This window comes from Homarus americanus, unplaced genomic scaffold, assembly GCF_018991925.1.
Source record: "Homarus americanus isolate GMGI-L3 unplaced genomic scaffold, GMGI_Hamer_2.0 scaffold4060, whole genome shotgun sequence".
NCBI classification, from domain to species: Eukaryota; Metazoa; Arthropoda; class Malacostraca; order Decapoda; family Nephropidae; genus Homarus; species Homarus americanus.
The window spans coordinates 8,907,276-8,928,599 of NW_024746161.1; the positions used below are offsets into that span (position 1 = coordinate 8,907,276).

The window sequence follows — 21,324 nt, forward strand, 5'->3', positions numbered from 1 at the left end:
CCTTGTTCAGAGTGGGCAATCACTGTTCAGGTATCAGTGTTCATTAACAGAAGCAGTTTCGGTAAATATTCATTTTCTATCATAGTATACCCTTAAAAATAAAGAAAATCGTTCTTTCTCAGGGGTGTCTGGCCACTAGATGGCGAGCTAATCGGAGATAACAAAGATGGAAGACGCACTTCCTCATATATACTTTCCTTGGTGACAAGCTTACCTCATCTAGACATGCTTTTCTTCCTTAACACTGTTTTGTTGCTGCTGACAATACCTAGATGGCAGGGCGTCTAGCATCAACATGAACCTGAATAAACACTTCATAATTATTAGATCTGTGTATTTATTCAGTAAAGTTGTCATATAAATTCAAATTCATTCTTTCAGCACGAATAGTGTAGCTACAGTAGTAAATGGTAAATCGATATAACATTCTGTAGTTAATAATATAGGAACTCGCTCTCTCCTCTTACTGTAGCTTCATCTGTTTTGTATTTATTTTATGTTGAATTGTTTGGGAACATACCGGTTCATATACTGTACTCCCCCTAATCCTTGCTAAGTTTGTTAAATATTCTGGGTACAAACTGGTGAAAATCCTGGGGTTTTTTAATCTGCCATTGTTATTTATATTAATTAAGTCAATGTATGAACTATATATCACCCAACATTTCTCTCCCTCCCCCCCCCCCCACAAAAAAATTATTTTTTCAACAAATATATATTATATATATACCTTTTTTTTTCAAGACTGGAACCCCCCCACCCCCAGAATTTGTTTTGGTGTTGGGCGATACTGTATTGTTTATAAAGCCTAATGAATGCCATTGCTTCTCCATGTACTGTGGATGTTTGTGAATGGTCTGTCTGTATGAATTTTGTACAGTATCAGGATATCTTAGTACAGTTCAGTACTGTACTTTATTTTGATAACATGAACTATGTGAAAAGGAATCCTTTTCAAGTGAAGTGAGTTTGGTGGGCATTTAATGACCCCACCCAACCAGAGCTTTGTACAGTACAATATAAAAGAAGCTTGGTCATGACTGAGTGTTGTGAATACTGTGATTGTTCCAGCTTTGATAACACATTTTTTGGCATTGCAACTCTGATGTTTTCTCCCACTAGTGATGCAATACCACTCTCTTCCTGCCACACCACCTGCACTACACAAATTCACTTATCAGCAAAGGGAAAGTCCCACTTAACTCATCAAACAATGTAAAATTAATGCATCAGTAAAAATAGTCCATCACTACACTACGTATTTACATAAAAACTACACTGTGATATGCACCGTGAATTGTGTGCAGTGTGATGCCCAATGCCGGGGTAACACCTGTTACTACCTCATTAGGTTGTTACCACTTGTAAGTGTTAAGAAAACATAATGACGATTCAGAATGGCCTTTTGAACGAGTAAAATAAAATATTTTCTGGAATGATCTATTTAGTTAAAGATGAAGGATGATTAAAAGAAAAAGTTTGGTAGACTGGAAATGTTTATTGAAATTCTATTCACAACTTGTTCGAAGATATGTCTTCCACTGAGATCCATAATTTAGCGTGAAAATTTCATCTATTCTCCTCGTCACTTCTGTAATTTCATCTTGGAATCTGAAAAACAAGCAAAGTCTTGTACAGTACGGTATATATAATGCCACCTGGATTAATGTGGTAAAAGTTTTGAATTTCAACAATAATTGGCTTAGTAAAAAATCAATATTAACCTTAACAAGAGTCTACAGAGACCACAATTATCAACAAGTGCAGCTGCTTCCCGACTTACGACGGGGTTAGGGACCCAAATCCAGGTCATAAGTCGAAAATGCTTAAATAATACATAGAAAATCTAAAATGGGTGTCTCTTTTTCTTCTCAGCACCACAAAACTCTCACTTTTAAGCTTGCCAGCCATTTTAAAGTGAATTACAAACAAAAATTTTGTCTGTGTACTGACGTTGGGACTCGAAAATACGTAATTTGACAAAATTTTGGTACGACTAAGGCGGTAATATGTCCGGGTGGTCATAAGTCGGGGAGTAGCTATATAGTATAATACACAGTTCATTTAAAATCCACTATAGTAATACACTGGGTCTTTTGAAATGTTGTATGGCTGGATTATGTTTTTTTCTGGCTCGTGACGTGACTGTCATTGCTCAACAATCGTTCAAAGTTTAGAAGGAATCCCAGTTACTGTACAAAGTGGAATACAGTATAGGTAGGCTAGGTATGGAATAGTTCTACACTTACTTATCGTTAGAGACGGAAGCCAGTGTTAATACGTCTGAGAACTTGAGTAGCTCATGTGCTAACTCGATACTCTCGGACCCATATCGCAATTTTGTCACCCGGAGACATTCCCTCAGCTCCAGGCAGCAGCTCTCAAAGTCTCCTGTAAACATGTCATGATTATGAAGTCCTCAAAAGAGTTGCAAGCAGTAAAGTAATAAAAAGTTATTCTAAAGGGCATTAAATAAAGAATCAAGACATCTTCTAACCATTCCATTATCCTTACTGAATACTTATCTAATCTAACTGTATGTATCACTATATGTATCTGGAAAAGACATATGATAAGGTGTGGATCAAGAGACTATGAAGTAAGCTGCTTGATGCAGTACAAGCATTCTACATGAGTAACAAGGTGGGGGGAATAAGGGGAACAGAGAAGGCAAAGGAGGAGTGTAGAGATAAGATGACCTGGAGAATTTTGTGTCATGATCACCCTGTCCAAGATGAACTTTCAGAGGTGTTGTAAATAAAATAAGGACGATAGCAGGAAGAGTAGAAGTTTATAAAAGTGAGGTAGATGGACATCCAAGAAGCAGTGGCGTTGTGAAAGGTAGGAAAATATGGGGTTGGTACAGTAGAAAGAGTTGATGAAGAGTGGTTCTGTGTCTGCTCTTGATTCTGACTGCCTTACAATATAGCAGGAGTGTGCTTTCTAGTGATTTGTTTTTAACCAATCATAAAAGCTTTAAAATTCTTACCTATATCACTTAAAGCTCGTGCAAGAGTATCTCGAATTGAAATGTAATATTGATTTTCCGGAAGGTATACTTTACAGCCTAGTGATACAGCTTTCCTGAGAAGGTCAACAGCACCTTGGGGGTCACCTTTCTGCAATGCTTCCTCACCTGTATCCAAATAAATAAACAATTTACACAAATCATGAATGAGTTTTGAACATGAGAACTTTCTATTCCACACAGAAAATTATCTAAAATTTATAACATGTCTTGATAGTTTATAAAAAATGTAATTTCATTTCATTAAAAAGATGCTTTATTACCTATGCATATTATCAATACTGTACATTACTGCATGCAGTATTACAGTATATTTATTGTACAGGGTATCTAAAAAGTTAGTGATTAGTTAGTGATTCATAAGTTAGAAAGTTGTAATTTATCTTATTTCTTTGATAGTTAATGAAAAAGCTTCATAATTTTGCAAGAGCCAAGTTAATTTTCTACATTTTGAAAAATGGTAGAGCCTCCTTGTTGCTTACATTCTTTCTCCTGGAGTCAGATGTTGTACTGTTTTAGTTAGTAATATAAGCTTAATTTTCCAAGAACTGTGCATACCAAAAGTGACTTTTTCATCAAGATAAATTTAAAATGAATAGACTTTTTTAGAAATCCTGTACAACATCAGAATAAGGTAACTATTGTACTGTACATTTTCTTGGTACAGTACAGTATATTCTCACCAGCTTCATGAAGAGAGGTGACCTTGTTGCAAGTATGTATCAGGCATGTTGATGGTTTTTGCAGTTTGTGACACTGAAGACACAGAAGAACACCTCCACTGTCTACTAAGTCACCACCGGTTGCATCATCATTGTCACCCATCCAGGATAATATACCTTGACAATTCTCACAATGAAATCCACTCCAACTTGCCTGAAAAATTATGAAATGTAAGAAAAGATCAAAGGAAGAATGTATGAAACAAATAAAACTACAGCTAGAGCTATAAATGGAAAAAAAAAAAGACATACAGTATCATGTAAAACAATGCAGTTTCTACAAATCTGGACCTTTAGGTAAAAAATATGGAGGAGTGATTCAATGATTCAGGAATTGCGATTAAACCTCAGTCGAGGAATGTGGTCTATGGTTACAGATTCTGTTGGGGGGGATGTGAAGGGTGGTAATAGTCAAGCTCCTCATTATAGGAGTTTCAAGTGTACAGATAGTCCACATTTGCCTGGATTTCTGTTTACAAGAGGCAGAAAACTAGAACAAAGCATAATTACCGGTACAGTACCTCTTTCTGTAAATACTCAGGCTGAGTACACGGTGCACATTTGCAAGTAAAAAAATACTGCCGTTTTAGGGATTCTTGTCTCTCTCCGCGAGTCTGTCGGCAGTAGTGTGGACCTGCAAAATAAGTTGATCCAAGATTTTAAATCTTTTCAAAATTTATCAGTATAATTAAAAACTAATGGGGAAATATTCTATTATGAATAACTAATTGCGGTTAGCCTTTAATTAGTAGCTAAGGAATCCCCAACCCCGTCCCATATGTGCAAAAATGGAATACTGTACAAGGATCATGAAATTTCCACATGATGGCCGCTGTCTCAACAGCAAATTTCCACCGATGATGGTCGCCGACCCTAAAGCTAACTTTCACCGATGATGGTCGCTGACCCTACAACTAACATCCACCAATAATGGCCACCGTCCTTACAGCCAACTTCCACCGAAGATGGCTGTCATTTAAGGGTGAGCTACCTCCTGTTTTGTACACTTACATTTCAGTAGAAAATAATGTAAACATATTCAGGATAGTGAATCCTGATAACCCATTATAGGAAATAGGTGAAACAAAAGATGATCTATAGCCCTTGCTTATCCTTCATGATATAGCTGCCTTGTCATACCTGATAAAGCAACAATGAGTAGCAAAAACAGCTGTTTCCTTCCAGCCAAAAACAGTCTCTCAGTCTATAACGAAATAAGTCTCAAGCATCTCTACTTGTCAACTCCATTTGTATTCTAAAGTAACAGAACATCAATATCAATCACCATAGCAGTTGTGTATCTGGTCACCCGGTTTAACATCTTCTACTGTCCGTATTATCAGCATATTCTTGTGGAAACTGGGGGAGAGGGGGAAGAAACAAAAAGGCTGTTACAAACTTTTTAAAATTGTAAAACCAGATTACTTCAGACTTTTTATTTTTATTTTTTCTATTACAGTACATTTTTTTTTCATTATGACCAAACTAGGGCTAACGAGTCAATCAGTGGTGAAGGGGATAAAAATTTATAAGCAAAATATACAGACAAAAAGATAATTTCAGATACAAAATTCCAGAGTTCAACTTATACCTGTTAATAATATTTGGTTTACAAGAGTGATTCATGAGACTGGCTGTGGGATAGATAGCAGATGCAACTCTCTTCTGTGTCACTTGTTCCACCTTACTTTTCTCTCCTGCAGACAAAAAACAAACAATAAAAAACAATGGTTATCAAATACTGTCTTAACACTAACAATCATAACATGACCTTGAAACAGTTTATGACAGCCCACAACTATAAGGTTTAAATCTTTCAATTAACCTCTTGTGTTAGGGTCACCTCTGTGCTAGTTAATAAGAGTTTACATGAATCTTACCACAACTAGATGCCATAATCTGTGTCACTGCATGGGCATTGGACACAAGCTGGGCAATATGCCTCATTATTGCAGAAGCAAACTCAGCTATTTCAAGGCGGTCATTCTTCATTACATCCTCACTATGTTTTCGAAAATCTGTCTTGTCATAAACTGCATTTGTCAGAAGAATCGCTGCCTGGAAGTCAAAGAAATAAAACTAGAAATAGGTAATACTGTATACAGCAAACTCTAATTTGTTTAGTGATATTCATCCAGAGTTCTCAATACTGTAGCACCCATTAGTTAGTAATTTTAGTTCAGTGAATTGGTACTCACTAGACAGTACTGAAGTTGGTCCTCTGGAAGACATTTGTTAAAATGGGGCATGAGGTGGTACACTGCTCTATATCCTTCAGCCCAATCTGTCCCATTGTAAACACCATTTTTTCCAACTCCTGCTACTCTCCCCTCTATTACCTCGTCCCTACAAAACAAAATCTATATAAGAAGGGAATAGATTTAAAACACATGCATTATGGAAAGTTTTAACCCATTCACTGCGGCTAGTAGTCACACACAATAATCTTAGGACACTTTCTTGTGTGCAGACAGCAACACCTGGCATCAATTTTTTGTGTTTACTACAAATACTCATAAATTTCTCTGAATTAATATGGGGTTTAGTAATTGAGCATTGCAAAACTAATTTAAAATTTCTAAGGGTCATCAGGACAAATAAATACCCAAATATCAAGATTCTAACCATCCAGGAGAGACTACCCTATTCTTTTCATTACTAAATACTGAATGCTTACTGGTAATACCCGAAACAAACATAAGGATAAACGACTCCGTGACCATAGTGTCAATACTCCACAGTTTTGGAGTTATATCACAAAACTGGGTAGGGGAGGACGGCAACAGATCTATGGCAATAAAACACATTCTACAGTACCTGTAATATCAAGTCCTGTTTAAAGTAAATGGTAACATTCAGGATGATGGCTGGAATTTTGTACATTTACTGTTAAATTCATATCAGACTGCAAATAATTGAAAATAAATTGTACTAGCAACACTGGATATTTCATTTATACTCCATATATTTTATCACATTCCAACCCCAACTGTCATGTGTTATAACTCAAACTATGGGGAATTGACACTGGTCATGAAGTTATTTATTCTTATGTATGTCTCAGAAATATATCCCCAGAATTATGAAAGAAATTTCCAAAAAATTTCTCTGCATTATTACCTGATATCAGAACAAAGTTTCCATCCTGAAACAAGTATTACCCTGACAGCAAGGTGGGCAATCCCCACGGATGAAAGAATATGCAGAATACCACATTCATATTGGTGCCACTTTTGTCCAAGGTCTCGGCATTCTTCCTTGCAGAATATTACATCCCGACAATCCTTGCATCTGGTGATTAAAAAATAAATAAATACAAAATTATAACTGTCTTCTTACTATCCAACTTAACTACCAGTAAGCAAGTTGTCAGACTTACATTAAGTCCTCCCCAACATCAATTTCAATGCTCCACTGTCAATCTATAGTTAACACAGAGTAGGTTAGGTTTCCCTGAAGTTGTCTTTAAATTCAAATTCCATAAACACAACTACTGGATGAACAAGGATATGGGCTGTTAATACAACTGATATAATTCTTCCAGCATAGCTGTTATAAGGCAAAGCTACAGTGTCCAGGGAACAACCTGTGATGAGTGGGAGACACCTAGACTTAAAGCATGGAACTGGAAATCCTGTGTGGCCAGCAACAGACAAGCAAAGTTAGGTTGCACAAGCTACTTTAACACCCCAAGATAGCTAGGATTGTGAGAGGAGGATTGTACATATTGTTTAAGTAAGTGCCATGCATCTATGTTGAGGTTTAGACTAAGTTACCGACTGTAGACTTGATGGGTAAAAAAACATCAGACAATCAACACAACTAACATACTATCATGTCAACGTACGGTACAGGGTTGGTTGCTGGCGTGAAACAAGTATGACAGTGCGAGTTGTGATATTCTGGCAAAAGGATGGCAGCATATGGCTTCTCCATAAAAACTACTGAGCCCTTGCTCACATCATCACTGGCAACTATATGACGACCATACTTGTCATTCACCCTGAAAAGAGACACAATGTAACAGATTGTGAAAGGCTTGATAAAAAATCCAGCTATGTAAAACAATGTAATAAGTAAAAACACTGACACATTACACTTACCAGTACTTTCATTTTGGATATATTCTATATTGAATGAAACAAATTATACATAAAAAGGTGAACACTTCACCTATCCACATAAAACATGTAAGGCCTTAACACAGAGCGGTACTGTTAACATCCTGTACTACACATACAGTACTCCATTGTCAGATGATATTAATATTTCTAAAATATCTAATTATAAAATAGAAGTACAAGTCCTGTAACGGCTCAGTAGGAACAAGAATGTAATCATTACGAGCCAATTCACCCTGTCCCCCCAAGAAGTTAGACAATTACCAACATTGAGTTATTAAAATCAACCTACTGTACCAACACAAGCTGAATAAAACCAGATGATGCAAGTGTTGGGTCTGTCCATGCAACTACAAACTTGAATCCAAAGACCACACTCAATGCACAGGTTTAATATTAAGCTAAATTGAGTATGGGTCACATTCTTGTTCCTAATGAATAACTCTAAAGCAAATTTGCCAATCTACCTCAAACAAAATAAGGTCCATGGTAATATGACTAATGTACTTTAAACTTTAGAGAAAGGTTGGAGAAGAAGTATGTTACCATAATTCCTGAATATCTAAAAGAGTAACTGTTATGAGTCATTAGCATTTAAAAAAATATTAAAAATTTCTTATCAAATATGTAACCTCTGAGCAAAAACAGTCCATCCCTGTACCTCTTAACTAACTGGCTTTTTGAAACACACAGATCAAGTTTGGAGCTTGCTTCACAAATTCTGATTTGGAATAACACCATTATACACCATTTCCACTGTTCTAAATGAACAGTGTACCTGCCTTAGGTTTACTCTGTTACGGTATATTCTGGTAGGTGAACTCTAGCAAGTCAATCATCAAATGAAGAAAAATCCATAAAAGTCTTCATACAGTATTTAATAACCTACCTCAATTCAAAAGCAGAAGTCATATACTTGACAACAGAGCTCTCTCCTTTAATAATGGAGGGATCATGTAAAACATCTTGACAATTGGTCACCTTCCTAATCAGTGTATTATCCATCATTTTCTGCTCAAGGTCTGCCACTGCCTTTTCATATTTTTCTGAAAGGTAAGAATGCTGTACTACACATGATAAAATAGTCAGTTGCACATAAATAAATGAACTGAACACCAAGTTAACCAAAAACTTCGAGTCACGTATGGTAGATTAATTCTGAATTACACGTCCTTGCCCTTCTCAAAATGGATAAGAATTCATGGGAGGAATGCTCAATACTTTTCAGTGAATCTTATGAAATGAGGCAGAGGAGGACTCAGTTAAGGTCTTCTGTATGCTCAAACCCCTTCCCATCAACCAATCTTCCGTCAGACAGCGAGAATGGGTCAAAGAAACCCTCTGGAATTGGTACACTTTCTGCTACCTACTCTCTTATGTGGACTCTTTAACTTAACAAAAAGGTAAAAGGAACATTCTATGAGTTGAATCAGCAGATTGCCCAATGAACCAGCTCACAACTTCATTAGATTAGCCTCAGATAAATTCTCATTCAGCAAACAGAAAAAACTGTCAGTTAGAGGATATGAAAAAAGGTGAAAGGACATGAATGAGAGCTTAGCCTTCCTCAGTATGAACTCCAAGGTATAAGTCTGCCTACATAGAATACCTGCTACCAATTTTAAGAATGGAACTTTACCCACAAAACTTGAGGCCCTGAAACATTCCAGTTTCTCCCTAACGGGTAACTAATATCATAACACCTGCCTTACTGGAAATGGGAAGGAATTCAAGAAAATATGATTCTTCACAGTCATTTGAAGTAATCAACATGAAGGAAGGTCTATACAGTAGATACAACAACTTTGTTAACTCAATTATCCCCTGACTATCAACCCTCACTACAGAATGAAGCTTCCACATCCATCACTAATCTGGTGGTGGTGATTACTTGATCTCTCCATAAGGTTCCAACAGTCAAATGAGGTACAGGACTTATCTGCACTTTATAAAGAACCCGAAGGTCTGGGAACCATCATTTAAAGATATGAAGTAAATACCTTTAGATTCAGGAGGAATAACTCGAGAATGTTTCTTGCAAATATCAAAACTTGCTTTCGCCTCATCTTCTTTTCCCAGAATTAAATAGCAGTGACAGCGGCGAGTCAGCAACTTGTGTTGGAGAGCTGCAGGATATCCATTTTCCTCTGCTCGATTCATGTCTTGGAGAGCTTCCTGTAAGTGAGATAATTAGTTTAACAGAGTTATAATAGTGTACTGAAGAGTTATGCAGAAAAAATTTAAATAAAAAGATACCAGTAATTCAATACAGTAGTTTGAGTGTGCCACTAAGCTCAGTGTCATCATCCATCTGAACTGAATTTTAAACACATTATATACAAAGATTTTTCCCTAACAGCTTACTGCATAAAAATCTACTGCAGTTAATTAAGTGAAGAGGATAATTCATCATTCAGTAAAAGCTTACCTCATATCTACCCATCTGGAAAAGTACAGCAGAACGATTGGCATATGCCAAAGGCAGGATTGTGGATTCTGTTGGTGCCAAGGAAAGGCACTCAGTAAAGTTGTTGAGTGCCTCTGCATCCTTCTTTTTAAGATATGCCTAGAAAGGAATACTGGTATTAACTTTGCTCATGATTATATTACTTCTCATTAATTTAATACTATAAGGAAAATTGACAAGAAATATGGCTGCCAACAATTTATATTTAAGGCATACCTTTGAACCTTTATTCTTTGCTTGTAAGGCGAAGTCCTGTGACTTGCCATGATCGCCACACTTTTCATAAAGGGCATTTAAGAGATCCTGAATTTCAGTTCTGAAATGGAAAAAACCTCAATTTAAGTTTGTATAAAAAGAAATGGTTATTTATGAGAACACTGCCACCACTAGAAGGAGTTGTTCGATTTCATTCTTCTTTTTCCACATGTTTTTCATTACACTAAGTACTGTATTTTAAAAGAGGCAACAACTTTTAATTTTAATTATAGGTATTTTTGTTTATTTTTCTCTATCTACGATCATAAATCACCAGTAGTAGGTATGGCATGAAGGATGAGGGAAATTGCAAAGTAAAACATGGTGAAAAACTGATCATATGATATTAAAATGATGTCCCTTCATACTTTGTACGTGAAGAAATTAAGTATTCACTGTAAATACCCCTAAAAAAAAATCTGCTGCATCAGCGAATGTTGCCGTCTGCTCTTTTTGTCTACAACCGACCCGCTCGGTCTGAACGTACTCTCACGTCCTCAAAAAATGTGAAATTACACCATGACGCTTCAACAAAGTTGCTTTTATTGGAACCAGATATCATAATAAGTACATTCTGTTTAATATGGCGAAGGTTTCTTTGGTTGATTAACTCAGGTTCTATTAGTTCATTATTAATGTCGCCTCTTTTAAAACATGTAGTGGATATTTTGCCGTGACTGGCTGACGCCCGTATTATTAAACAACATCTTCCCTTGAAGAAGGTAGTTGTGTTTCAACCCAAGTTTTAAACTGAATGAGTCCTGAGGGACACCGCAGTACAGTACTTAACGGGCTGGTGTGGTGGTAAAATTAACTAATTTCAATATTATAAATTAATTTTATTGGAATTAGTTAATTTCACTGCCACACCACCCCATTATGTACTGTACTGCGGTGTCCCTCAGGACTCATTTAGTTTAAAACTCGGATTGAAACACGACGACCCTCTCCAAGGAAAATGTTCTTTAATAATACGGGGGTAAGTTCTTACTAACGCTATTTTATCGTGAGTGCGCTCTGATTAGCTAGGTAATTTCTGTTTAATATGATGGGGGTTCCATCCCCAGCTAGGAACCTCTTTTATAATGATAAGAACATCTGAGGAGAAAATTACTAAAATTGAACTACAACTTCTGGTTAAGTATGTTTAAAGCTACACAACAATGAATTCACTACGAAATTAATGCCAAATGCCGTCAGTCGCGGTCACATTTTCTCGTTGGCCAATAAAGGATGATTAGCCAATCAAAGTGCACTCACGGTAAAATAGCGCTGGTATGAACTTTGCCAATTGCAGCAAAATATCCACTGCCTTTAAAATACTATAATGATAAGAACATGTGGAAAAAAATAACGAAATCAAACAACTCTTTTTGATGGTGGCGGTGTTCTCATACATTACCAAAGAAATTGGAATATCCTTAATACTATCAATAAATAGCCATACAACCAATCCATATAACATATACTGTACAAGTAACAATCTCTTTACCAACAACATCCACTGGATTCAAGGGCAGCTGGTAGGTCTAAATAGCAATTACAAACGACTGTCACTGTCAATACCTACCTTAAATTGATTTTGATGTCTGTATCATATATCACTTCTTTTTCAAGACAAAATTTAATTTTCTCCAATGGAGTTTCTTTCATGGAAAACTCTTCAATAGCTCCTGTCTTAACGAGAACATGTGTCAATCGATCCAATAGTGGTTGGCAATTATACATATTTAAATCTTGTTCACGGTACAAAATATAACACTGAAATACTTATACAGGGTCAGAAATTATTTAACTTCACGGTCTCAGTGCCATCTACAGACGCAGGTGAGTGAGCCACCACCACAGCCAGCTGGTGAGGGCCACAACACCGGGGAGTTGCCACCTTGCCACTTGCTGGACGGGACCAAAGACTGTCTTGACGGGACACACTACAGTACACTCCCCACCCCTCCCCCCGAAAAAAAATCATCCGGACATTTGTTCACGATATACTGTACGTGTAAAACTGCACGCTCTTGGCATTGGGCCTGTCAGCTGGTTTCTTAGTAACAAGAAACAAATTGTTGTTGCTAATAACTTCGAGTCAACACCCATGCCAATAGCCTGTGGAGTCCCACAGGGGAATATCCTTTCCTAGGACCATTGCTCTTCCTGTGTTATGTAAATAAGATGCCCAATAGTGTTAATTGTAAACTTTACCTGTATGGCTCATGGACAACAACTTATCCCTACATCTTATACTATATACCTGCGTTGTCTATATACAGGCTAAACTGTTAAGTCACCCTGTACCTACAGTCTATTATACAGCATGTCGTATACTGTACATGTCAAACTAATTAAAAATTTATATGGTAAGGCAATTATAAAAGTTTCAATTAATGTTATCATTATGGTGGCATCAGAATTGTAAAGATGATAGTGTCAAAAACAAACAAACAGGCTGATGAGCTACCATTAGCGAAGAGGATAAAGTAAAATAAACTAAAATAAAGCAAAAAAGAGAGTTTCCTGGTGGTGTGGTGGCAGCAGCTGGTAGCGGTGGTGGTGGCGGTGGAAGCGACCAGTCTTGCCTGCGTGTCAAGTGTCCAGCCAAAATAACAACATAAACTACTAAATTATACACCTGTACTACTGACTATAATTGTGATGAAGTCATATATAAGATTTTGAGAGGTATGAATTATTAGAATTGATGTTTATTGTTGAGATATCTTTGTATAGACTGTTATAATACTTTCATTGTTATAGATTTAGGGGTAGGTAGATGTTGGGTATTATTATATTGACACGACCGCATTGATGATAAACTTTTAATGTATATTTTTATGATTTGGTAATTTCATATATACTGGGTAGTTCTGTCAATTAATTTACCTCCCTTATATGCCCAGTGAGGGCCATCCCCCTAGGTCTAGAGTGTTGGTAGAGAATTCCTGGCAAAAACCTGTATTGTATGGTCTGGTCCAGCTGGATAATGTCAGACCAAGATGACATACTGTTTATAATTTCTAATATGCCTGTAGTGTGGACTCATATGATAAGTTTTTCAGAATAAATGAGTTAATATAATCCTGTCATTGACAACTGTTTTATGGAAGGCTAATGTAGAACGTTTTGGGCAATCTACTCGGGTAAAAGATGGTAGTACATAATTAATAATAATATTGTGGGTTATTCAGAAACTTCAGGAAAATTTTCTTTATTAGATAAATGCTTTCTTAACTCATTAAATCCCATAAAATTATGAAGATTTACAATTATAGGTTTTCATTGTTGTAATTTTTTTCAACTTAACACCAATCAATATTGACACAATAATGCCTTATTCTCTGTTTACCTGTGAAGGTTTCATTTTGTACACAACACCTCCAAACCTTAACATTTACTGTTACAATATATATGATTTATTGGATATGTATAAGATGAACCTACCTGTCCAAGGTTAAGTTAGGAAGGTTAGGTTAGGTTAGGTTAGGTTTGATAGGTTGATTAATTTGATCTCATATAAATCATAGAGTTTTTCAGTAGCTGTTAAGTTGTTCTTCTGTGAAAGTGTTCATAGGAATGAAACTGTTTAGAAGAAAATCACTACAGTACTGTATTATACAGTAGAGTAGTATGATAAAGTTATCATCATTTGTTGAAACAATGAGTCAAGGTTGAGCAACAGAATACAATATTTTATTTTGCTCCCTTCAGGTAGCCGCCACAATGAGCTGGTTTGACACTGCCGGCTTCACTTCCCTCGCCAGATCTGCTCTAAAGGAAGCTCAACGTACAATTGACAAAGCACTTGACATCGAGGAGAATGAAGAGAACACAGTGCCACCCAGAACACCATTAGTTACAACCGCACAAACTCCTAAAGGTGAGATTCTTTAAAACTGCAGGATTTATATACTTAAATGAACTCTTAATTGGCTTTAAATAATATACCTTCTTTCATAAACACTGATATATTTTTTCTGAGAGATATAATAAAATAATGTGCTACATGTGGGGAAGTAGAGTGTCAGGAAAGACTAGAAGTTATAAAACGAGTGGCAGTGCAAAAGTATGCGAACATTACTTGGTAGAAGCAAGATTAATGGTGAATGGAAGGTTAAAAGCCTTCCAAGAAGTGAGAAGCAGATTTTAAAGTTGAGGATAGAGAAAGGCGAAAGATTTAATGAAATTATTAAGAATATAAATGGAATGAAAAAAGTAAACTTGGAATGTGCAGGTGACTAAGGATTCTGTAATTATTGCCAAAATAAATTGCTTTAGTCTAGTTCAGTAATGTAATGATGAAATTTCCTACATTGAAATAAGAAATTATTTATCTTCCAGGACTGCCAGGGAAGCTAAAAGATGAGTCTGAAAACTTTTTTGCATCATTTGGGTTGGATAAGAAAAAATTACCTCTCACGCCTGCAAATTCCCCCATAGACTCTACTCCGGGAACTGCCACAACATCTAAAGGTACAGTACCTGGTCACAGTCATGTAGAAATACAGTAGTTGGAGCAAAACTTCCAGATGCATACTTTGCCATTCACTTGTTTCTTATCTCTGATGACCTAGTGGATAGTATTTACTGATAGAACCATAAGTTGCAAGCTTTGTTTTATGATGTACTACTTAGCCGGGTTATCCCTAATGGGTCCAACTCTCAAGAATTAGACAGCGGAAAATTTTAATGCTCACGTTCTCTCTTAAGTTCAGTTGACCCAGTGAGTTTTAGAATTGGGGGAAGTATATAACATAATCCTAACCTCACCACCTCCTTGTGATCAGCAGGTTAGGTGGTCCAAAGAAAAAGTAAAAGTGATGATATTACCATTTCTGAATTCAGTACATCATTATATGTATACATGGTATTATTATAATGCTTATACATTTCAGATGAAGGGAAATCCGGTAATTCTACCATCATGGCTGGAAGTTTATGGGGGTCATTTACTGGATCTTTCTTTGAGAACCCTACTTCTGGCAGGAAAAAAGTTAATGGTAAGTTCAACTTTACTTGAGCAACAAGTTAAATGCATGAATAAATCCATCTCATGTAAGGGCTGTAATACTGTATATAGGGATAGAAATAACGGTAATTGATGATGTTAGTGATATCTCTGAACCATATCATTGATTTTCCCACTACTGTACATAATAGATTCGCCATTGTTTGATTTTGTAATTACACGACTTCTCTGGGTATAAAACCTTGTGTAGAAGTGAGAGTGAATGAAAAATTAAGAATAATATTCTTACAGATACTTGTGAAGTTTCAAGTGGGTCAGAAAAGAGCATTGTGGCCACTCAGCCTCCACGTAGTAGCACTAGCTTACCAACCCTACAACTAACAACCAGTCCAGTATCTACACAGCCCCGCACATCCAGTTTAGAGGATCACGATGATGATAGTAAAAGATACCAGGTATCTCATTGGTGTATACAGTATTTTGAGGGGCAGTTCTCCATTTATTATTCCAGTTTTGATTGCCACATGGTGAAGTATACTGCATTTGTTTAACCTATGAAAGTACTGTACCAAAATATGTGATATAATAAAAACAATAATAGCATGTAAAAGACTAGAACAAAACCCCCAGGTAGCTTTTTAAGATAAACTAACAATAAACTTGAGGGTAAAATTGTGTTATAGAATGCATTTATTTCTTTGCAGTTGGATAATGACAAAAATAATGAGGTGAAGCAGATGGCTGACATGAATGCCAGTGGTGTTGATGGAGCAACAAATGAGTGGGGCTGGGGGTGGGAGAGTAGCATTATGGTTATGTCGGGGGACCACCAGGAAGGTAAGAGAGTTGGTAATACTGTATTTGTGTTTATTTAATGAATGCTTTTGCAGTTTTAACTCGAAAAGAAATAGTAAAAAAAATATCCTGTATATTCAATACTTCAGTAGTTTTAATCATTGATGTAAATATGTTAAAAGGAAATTGGCTGTGGGCTCTGCTAGAAAAAGGTGCTTAGGTTTGATTCCTTATTTATACAGGGAAGCTGTACATATGCTCTATGCCATTCTTTTGGTACCTTTCCCCATCTCATTTATAGCCTTTACACTTGTCATCCATTCTTTAATTTTTTTCATCTCATCCTTAACATTACAGTACTCCATGAGCCTTTTTACTCTTAAGCACTTTATTTTTCAGGGGAGTTTGGTACAATGCAAGGAGATCTAGAAGGCCGTGAGGCCAGTCTGGCCGACGACAATATTGACGTAGAAGGGTTTGCCAAAAGTCGGCTGGTAGTGGGGAGTGTAGACAGTGACAGTGGTGGGTTTGTACGGCAGGAGAGCCAAGGTTCCCTCTCAGGAAAATCTGTCGACCTGGATGTTCCTTCTGCCATATCTGAAGATGTGTTTATTGGAGAGCAAGAATATCTAGATAATTGTAAAGTGAAAAAGCATAGTCAAGGTGTAGAACACTATAAATCTCATGACTCCAATAGAAGCAACACGAGTGCGAGTAATAAAATAGAAATTTGTGAAAGAAGAACTACAGTGTCGTGTGATAACTCAGAAGGCAACACACCGGACAGTATAGTTGTGCTTAACTCAGACAACAGTTCACCTGATGGAGAGGAACATGGAAGTTTGTCTGCTGGAGCAAAAACTAAACTAACGGTTAATTTTTTATCTGGAAAAACAACCAGTCCCATTAGCTCTCCAGAATCAATAGAAGTTCTCGGTTCGTCCAGTCTTGTTACCTCACCGTCCTCCATTGAGGTAAGTCTAGTTTGCTAGTTGTAGATTTTGTTTGTTGATGCAGTGGTTTAGTGAAATATACTTTAGGTGTTGTTTCATGGATAAAATATGGTTCAATATCTTTTGTCTATTTTTCATTGGTAGCTAATAATTATAGGTCCTCAGAGAGATACAAAACCTTAGAGGATTGATAAAAATAGCCCAAGAACGTATACAGGAGCTTAGATTATGTTTTCAAAGATGATAATAAAGAAGACTACCGAAGAGTTGGTCAAAGGGAAGATGAATTTTGTTTTGTTATAGGTGATGTGTGTTAAGGTGGGGATCAGCAACAGAGAAGAGGGGGGGGGGGAATAAAGGACTGTCAGAGATCTGTATTACTAAATATAGTTGTGTATTGCATTTGCCTTTATTAGATGTGTGTAACCTTAAAAGAGTACATGTGTAGCTATGGTTTACAGTATATACATGTTCAGTTTTGTTAATTTGGATGGGGGACTGAGGGTGTATGTTAGATTTGGGAATAATAAGTGACTGGAATTAGGGATTGTACTATTATTGATTTGGTATGCAATATGATATAGCTATGTATATTTATCCCAGGCATGATAAATAGGTTAATTGACAAGTTTAGGGATAAGGTAACTAACAGATAAGAAATTTAAAGATGTGATATAAGTACATACTATATTATTCATTTTATATCTCCTATAGCTTTAAATGATGATATTTTACCCCCGTTGTCAATTGACTTGATGATTCATTGATCTAAATTTGATGTAACATTTTAGTTAGTTTTAAAATGGTAGCTATCAGATTATTTATTGATATATAAACTCTGAAAGTGTTGCTATAGTTTAATGTAGCAGTGTCTTTATTTACTCATTCATCATTTCTAGTGGTCTTTTGTGAGTGAACTTGCGGTGGTACAGTAGTCCCCCTTGGGTTATTCAAAGGTTTAAAAAGTATGTACTCTGTCCCTAGTATGGTAGTAAGCCTTAGTATTTCATAATTTGGGTCTACTTAAACTGTACTGTATTTATTCTCTCTTAAAGTTTTCTGTACTATAAATGTTTCATGCGGTCTTTCATCCTGTTTTGAAAATTACCGTGAGTTGGTAAATTATTTGGCTTCAACTTTCTAATAATCTCATGGTTATTTTAATCTAATTTTTGAAGTGTCAATTATTTTTTGGGTGATGATTATCCTGATACAGCACAGTATTGCATTATGTTATAGTATAATGACATTTTGCTGTACAGTACTTGGTTTATCTAGTGCTACATAAACCTATTATTTTCTTTCTTTTTTTTCTGGCTGAGAATCACTTTTACTTACTGATATGATTGAATGATGAAGGTAACTTTTGTTTATCTGTCTAACTTGTCATTAATTTCTCTCTTATTTTATGTGAAAGTAAAGAATATCTTATTTTCAGGTACTTAGTGGGCCTTCCTCTAGTGATTCATCCCCCACTCACCAAGATTCATGTAGTAACACACTTATTCAAGACTTAAGTCCTCCACCCAATATTGTCAGCACACAGCCCACTTTACAATTGGCTGTTCACACTGAGGTCCAACCAGTCCTTCACCACACTTCAGACCAGCCTGTTCTATCTCAAGAACCTATAGCAAGTGACTCTAGTGTAGAGAAAGACTCAGACGTGAGCTCTATAGAACAAACAGTAGTAAAGCAGCCAACTCACTTGGACAGAGGAGAAACCATACAGGTATATCCCAAAAACTTGGCTTCAACCCACAAAGCCTCAAGTGAATTGCCATCTGTAATAAAGGACAGTGATTCCAGTTCTCAAACAAGCACTAGCTTAATAGAAGATACATCGACCAGTGAAAGTGTACACAGTGCCTCCACCTCCAGTACCCACACTGTGCTGGATGCCAGTATAATAACACATGATCAGATACTCACAGGTCCAATGGACACATTACCAGCAGAGCTCACCGGGCAGTCTCCAGCATCAGAGAGTACTGTTACTCCTGTTGATAATACCCCATCTGAGGATAATGAGGCTTCAGTAGAAGACAGAAGAACAGTTACACAAGCCAGTTCAGGGTCTGTGGATGGGACTCACGGGGAGGAAACCGAGAGTGCTGCACCGACTGTATCTTTGGACATATCTGTGGAAAGTGGAGGCAGTTCGGACACAATCACAGCCTCAGTGGATTCTACTCAGATGGTTTGGTTAGTTAATAAGTTATTGTAGTTTGTTTTCATCTTTACCCAATATGTTGTAACATACAAGGTATGTAAATAGAAGTTATATGAATTGAAAGTTTACTGTACAGTACTTCCATCCCACTAAGGCACCCTTACCTCCTAAGTGAAGTCTCATTTAAGAGTGACTGGAACAAAGTGTTTCCACATATTAAGGAGAATATATTTTATGCATCTTCCCATCCATCTCCAAAAGGAGCTTGAAGACCCATTATACAAAACAGTCCTTTAAATGAATACATAATATGAAAATAGAGGATTAAAGCATAAAGTCCCTCTATGTGGCCAAGGGAATGGGCAAATGACCTTCCAGAGATAGATAACTCTCTACCAGACATCCTTAGACAAAGCCTACCAGTGTCCAGAAATGTGCTCAGTTTATCTTAAAGTAAACTAGTCTAGAACGACAGTGTGTTGCTGCAGCAGTGCACACATTGCAGCCAGCCCACCAAGGGAAGCACACTTGCCTTATATTCTTTTAGTTGTTCTTGTCAAATATTGTTAGTGTGTGTATCATCCATATCTCATGTGCACTCAATTCTTAAATTTCTTGAAGCATCAGATTAATTTTTGCACTCCTTGCCCTTCTCCAATATCCCAGGTCCAGATTTGCTTTACAAAACTTTGTAACATTTGTCAATCATTGAAACAATGGGGCAACAGGGTATCTTGTCTTTCCTCCAATTATCTGACTAGCCTATCAGATACCGTCTCATTAACAGGAGTGCTACTCGTTTGGGTGAACATGAGCAACAAGGGGGCAGTGAAATGCAAGACAGCAGCATGACAGGCTCGGGCGGGGCAGTTGTGCGCTGCCTGTTGGAAGAAGCAATGGGTGATGAGGAAGCCACCAGCGGAGGTTCTTCTCCACCAGAAAGAGAACACTCGCCCTCATCTTCAGAAAGGTAAACTTATATTTGATGCAGTGTTTTGGAAATACTGACATGCTGGAAATCAGTCAGTCAAGATCCCTAAAGAATCACTTTTGTATCAGGAAATTTGGGCCTTGTATGTGACCATGGCAGTACAGTATATATTCCATAACACATATTTTAAAAAATGTCTCCACAAAGAAGTGTTTCTTTGAGCAGTGGTCTTCCAGGACATCTTTGGGCGTATGTGCCAAGAGGGCATTTACCATGACCCAAATGTTCATGTTTCTTTGATAGGCTGGATGTTAATATAATTTTCATATACAGTTGTAAACAAAAAATCACTTGTGTACATTATATGCTGTCATATACTGTACTGTATGTCATATTTGTTGTTTTTCTGTTTAAGGACTTGCATTGTATATGCTAATCATGAGTTTCCTTTGATTAATTTTGGTTATTTTAAAATTATTTTATTGCATATCCATAGTAAAAAAAAAATCTTATTTTCATATTTGCTGTGCATTTTAGTTTAATGATACCTGTACTATATCTTTAAAGTATTTTATGAAGTAGTTTGTATTGGAAATACTTTACCTGTACAGTATATGTTTTCCATTTTTATTATAGTGCATAATAAAGATCATATTTTGAACATTTTACCCGGTACATGTTCATATTAACTGTAACTGTTAACATAACGCAAGAGTGAGTACTTCTGAAATTACCAACCCTGCCATGCCAGCTAAGAGGGCACTTGGCAGTCCTACATATAATACTATTCTGTTCCTACTCCATAAAAGTGGGTTGGTGAGAGGAAAGGCATCCAAAAGTAAAACTACAGGTAGCTTCAAATTTGCCTGATTGCAAAAAGGACACCATGCCATCAGGTAAGCATGGAAAATGGCTA

The 21,324-nt window shown here is 36.6% G+C and overlaps 2 protein-coding genes across 3 annotated transcripts in view; one reads left to right on the top strand and one right to left on the bottom strand.

Moving 5' to 3' along the window:
• Positions 1–1,478: 1,478 nt before the first annotated feature.
• On the bottom strand, positions 1,479–12,997 carry LOC121879135 (SET and MYND domain-containing protein 4-like). Its single transcript, XM_042385733.1, has 16 exons — positions 12,164–12,997; positions 10,555–10,654; positions 10,300–10,437; positions 9,872–10,046; positions 8,761–8,917; positions 7,598–7,753; positions 6,871–7,041; positions 5,949–6,096; positions 5,631–5,808; positions 5,342–5,447; positions 5,036–5,109; positions 4,272–4,384; positions 3,712–3,904; positions 2,990–3,136; positions 2,250–2,391; positions 1,479–1,611 (listed from the first exon to the last, which is right to left on the bottom strand). The coding sequence occupies exons 1-16, from the start codon at positions 12,319–12,321 to the stop codon at positions 1,509–1,511; spliced, it is 2,259 nt and encodes a 752-aa protein (XP_042241667.1). The 5' UTR covers positions 12,322–12,997; the 3' UTR covers positions 1,479–1,508.
• A 136-nt stretch (positions 12,998–13,133) lies between these two features.
• LOC121879134 (TATA element modulatory factor-like) overlaps positions 13,134–21,324 on the top strand; it is a 35,841-nt gene continuing 27,650 nt past the window's right edge. For both annotated transcript variants that reach the window (XM_042385730.1, XM_042385731.1), the window contains exons 1-9: positions 13,134–13,272; positions 14,299–14,467; positions 14,929–15,060; positions 15,483–15,587; positions 15,848–16,011; positions 16,261–16,393; positions 16,751–17,325; positions 18,743–19,509; positions 20,265–20,447. In XM_042385730.1, coding sequence (XP_042241664.1) covers positions 14,311–14,467; positions 14,929–15,060; positions 15,483–15,587; positions 15,848–16,011; positions 16,261–16,393; positions 16,751–17,325; positions 18,743–19,509; positions 20,265–20,447 — 2,216 coding nt within the window. In that variant the 5' untranslated portion in view covers positions 13,134–13,272; positions 14,299–14,310. The remainder of the gene's footprint in view (positions 13,273–14,298; positions 14,468–14,928; positions 15,061–15,482; positions 15,588–15,847; positions 16,012–16,260; positions 16,394–16,750; positions 17,326–18,742; positions 19,510–20,264; positions 20,448–21,324) is intronic.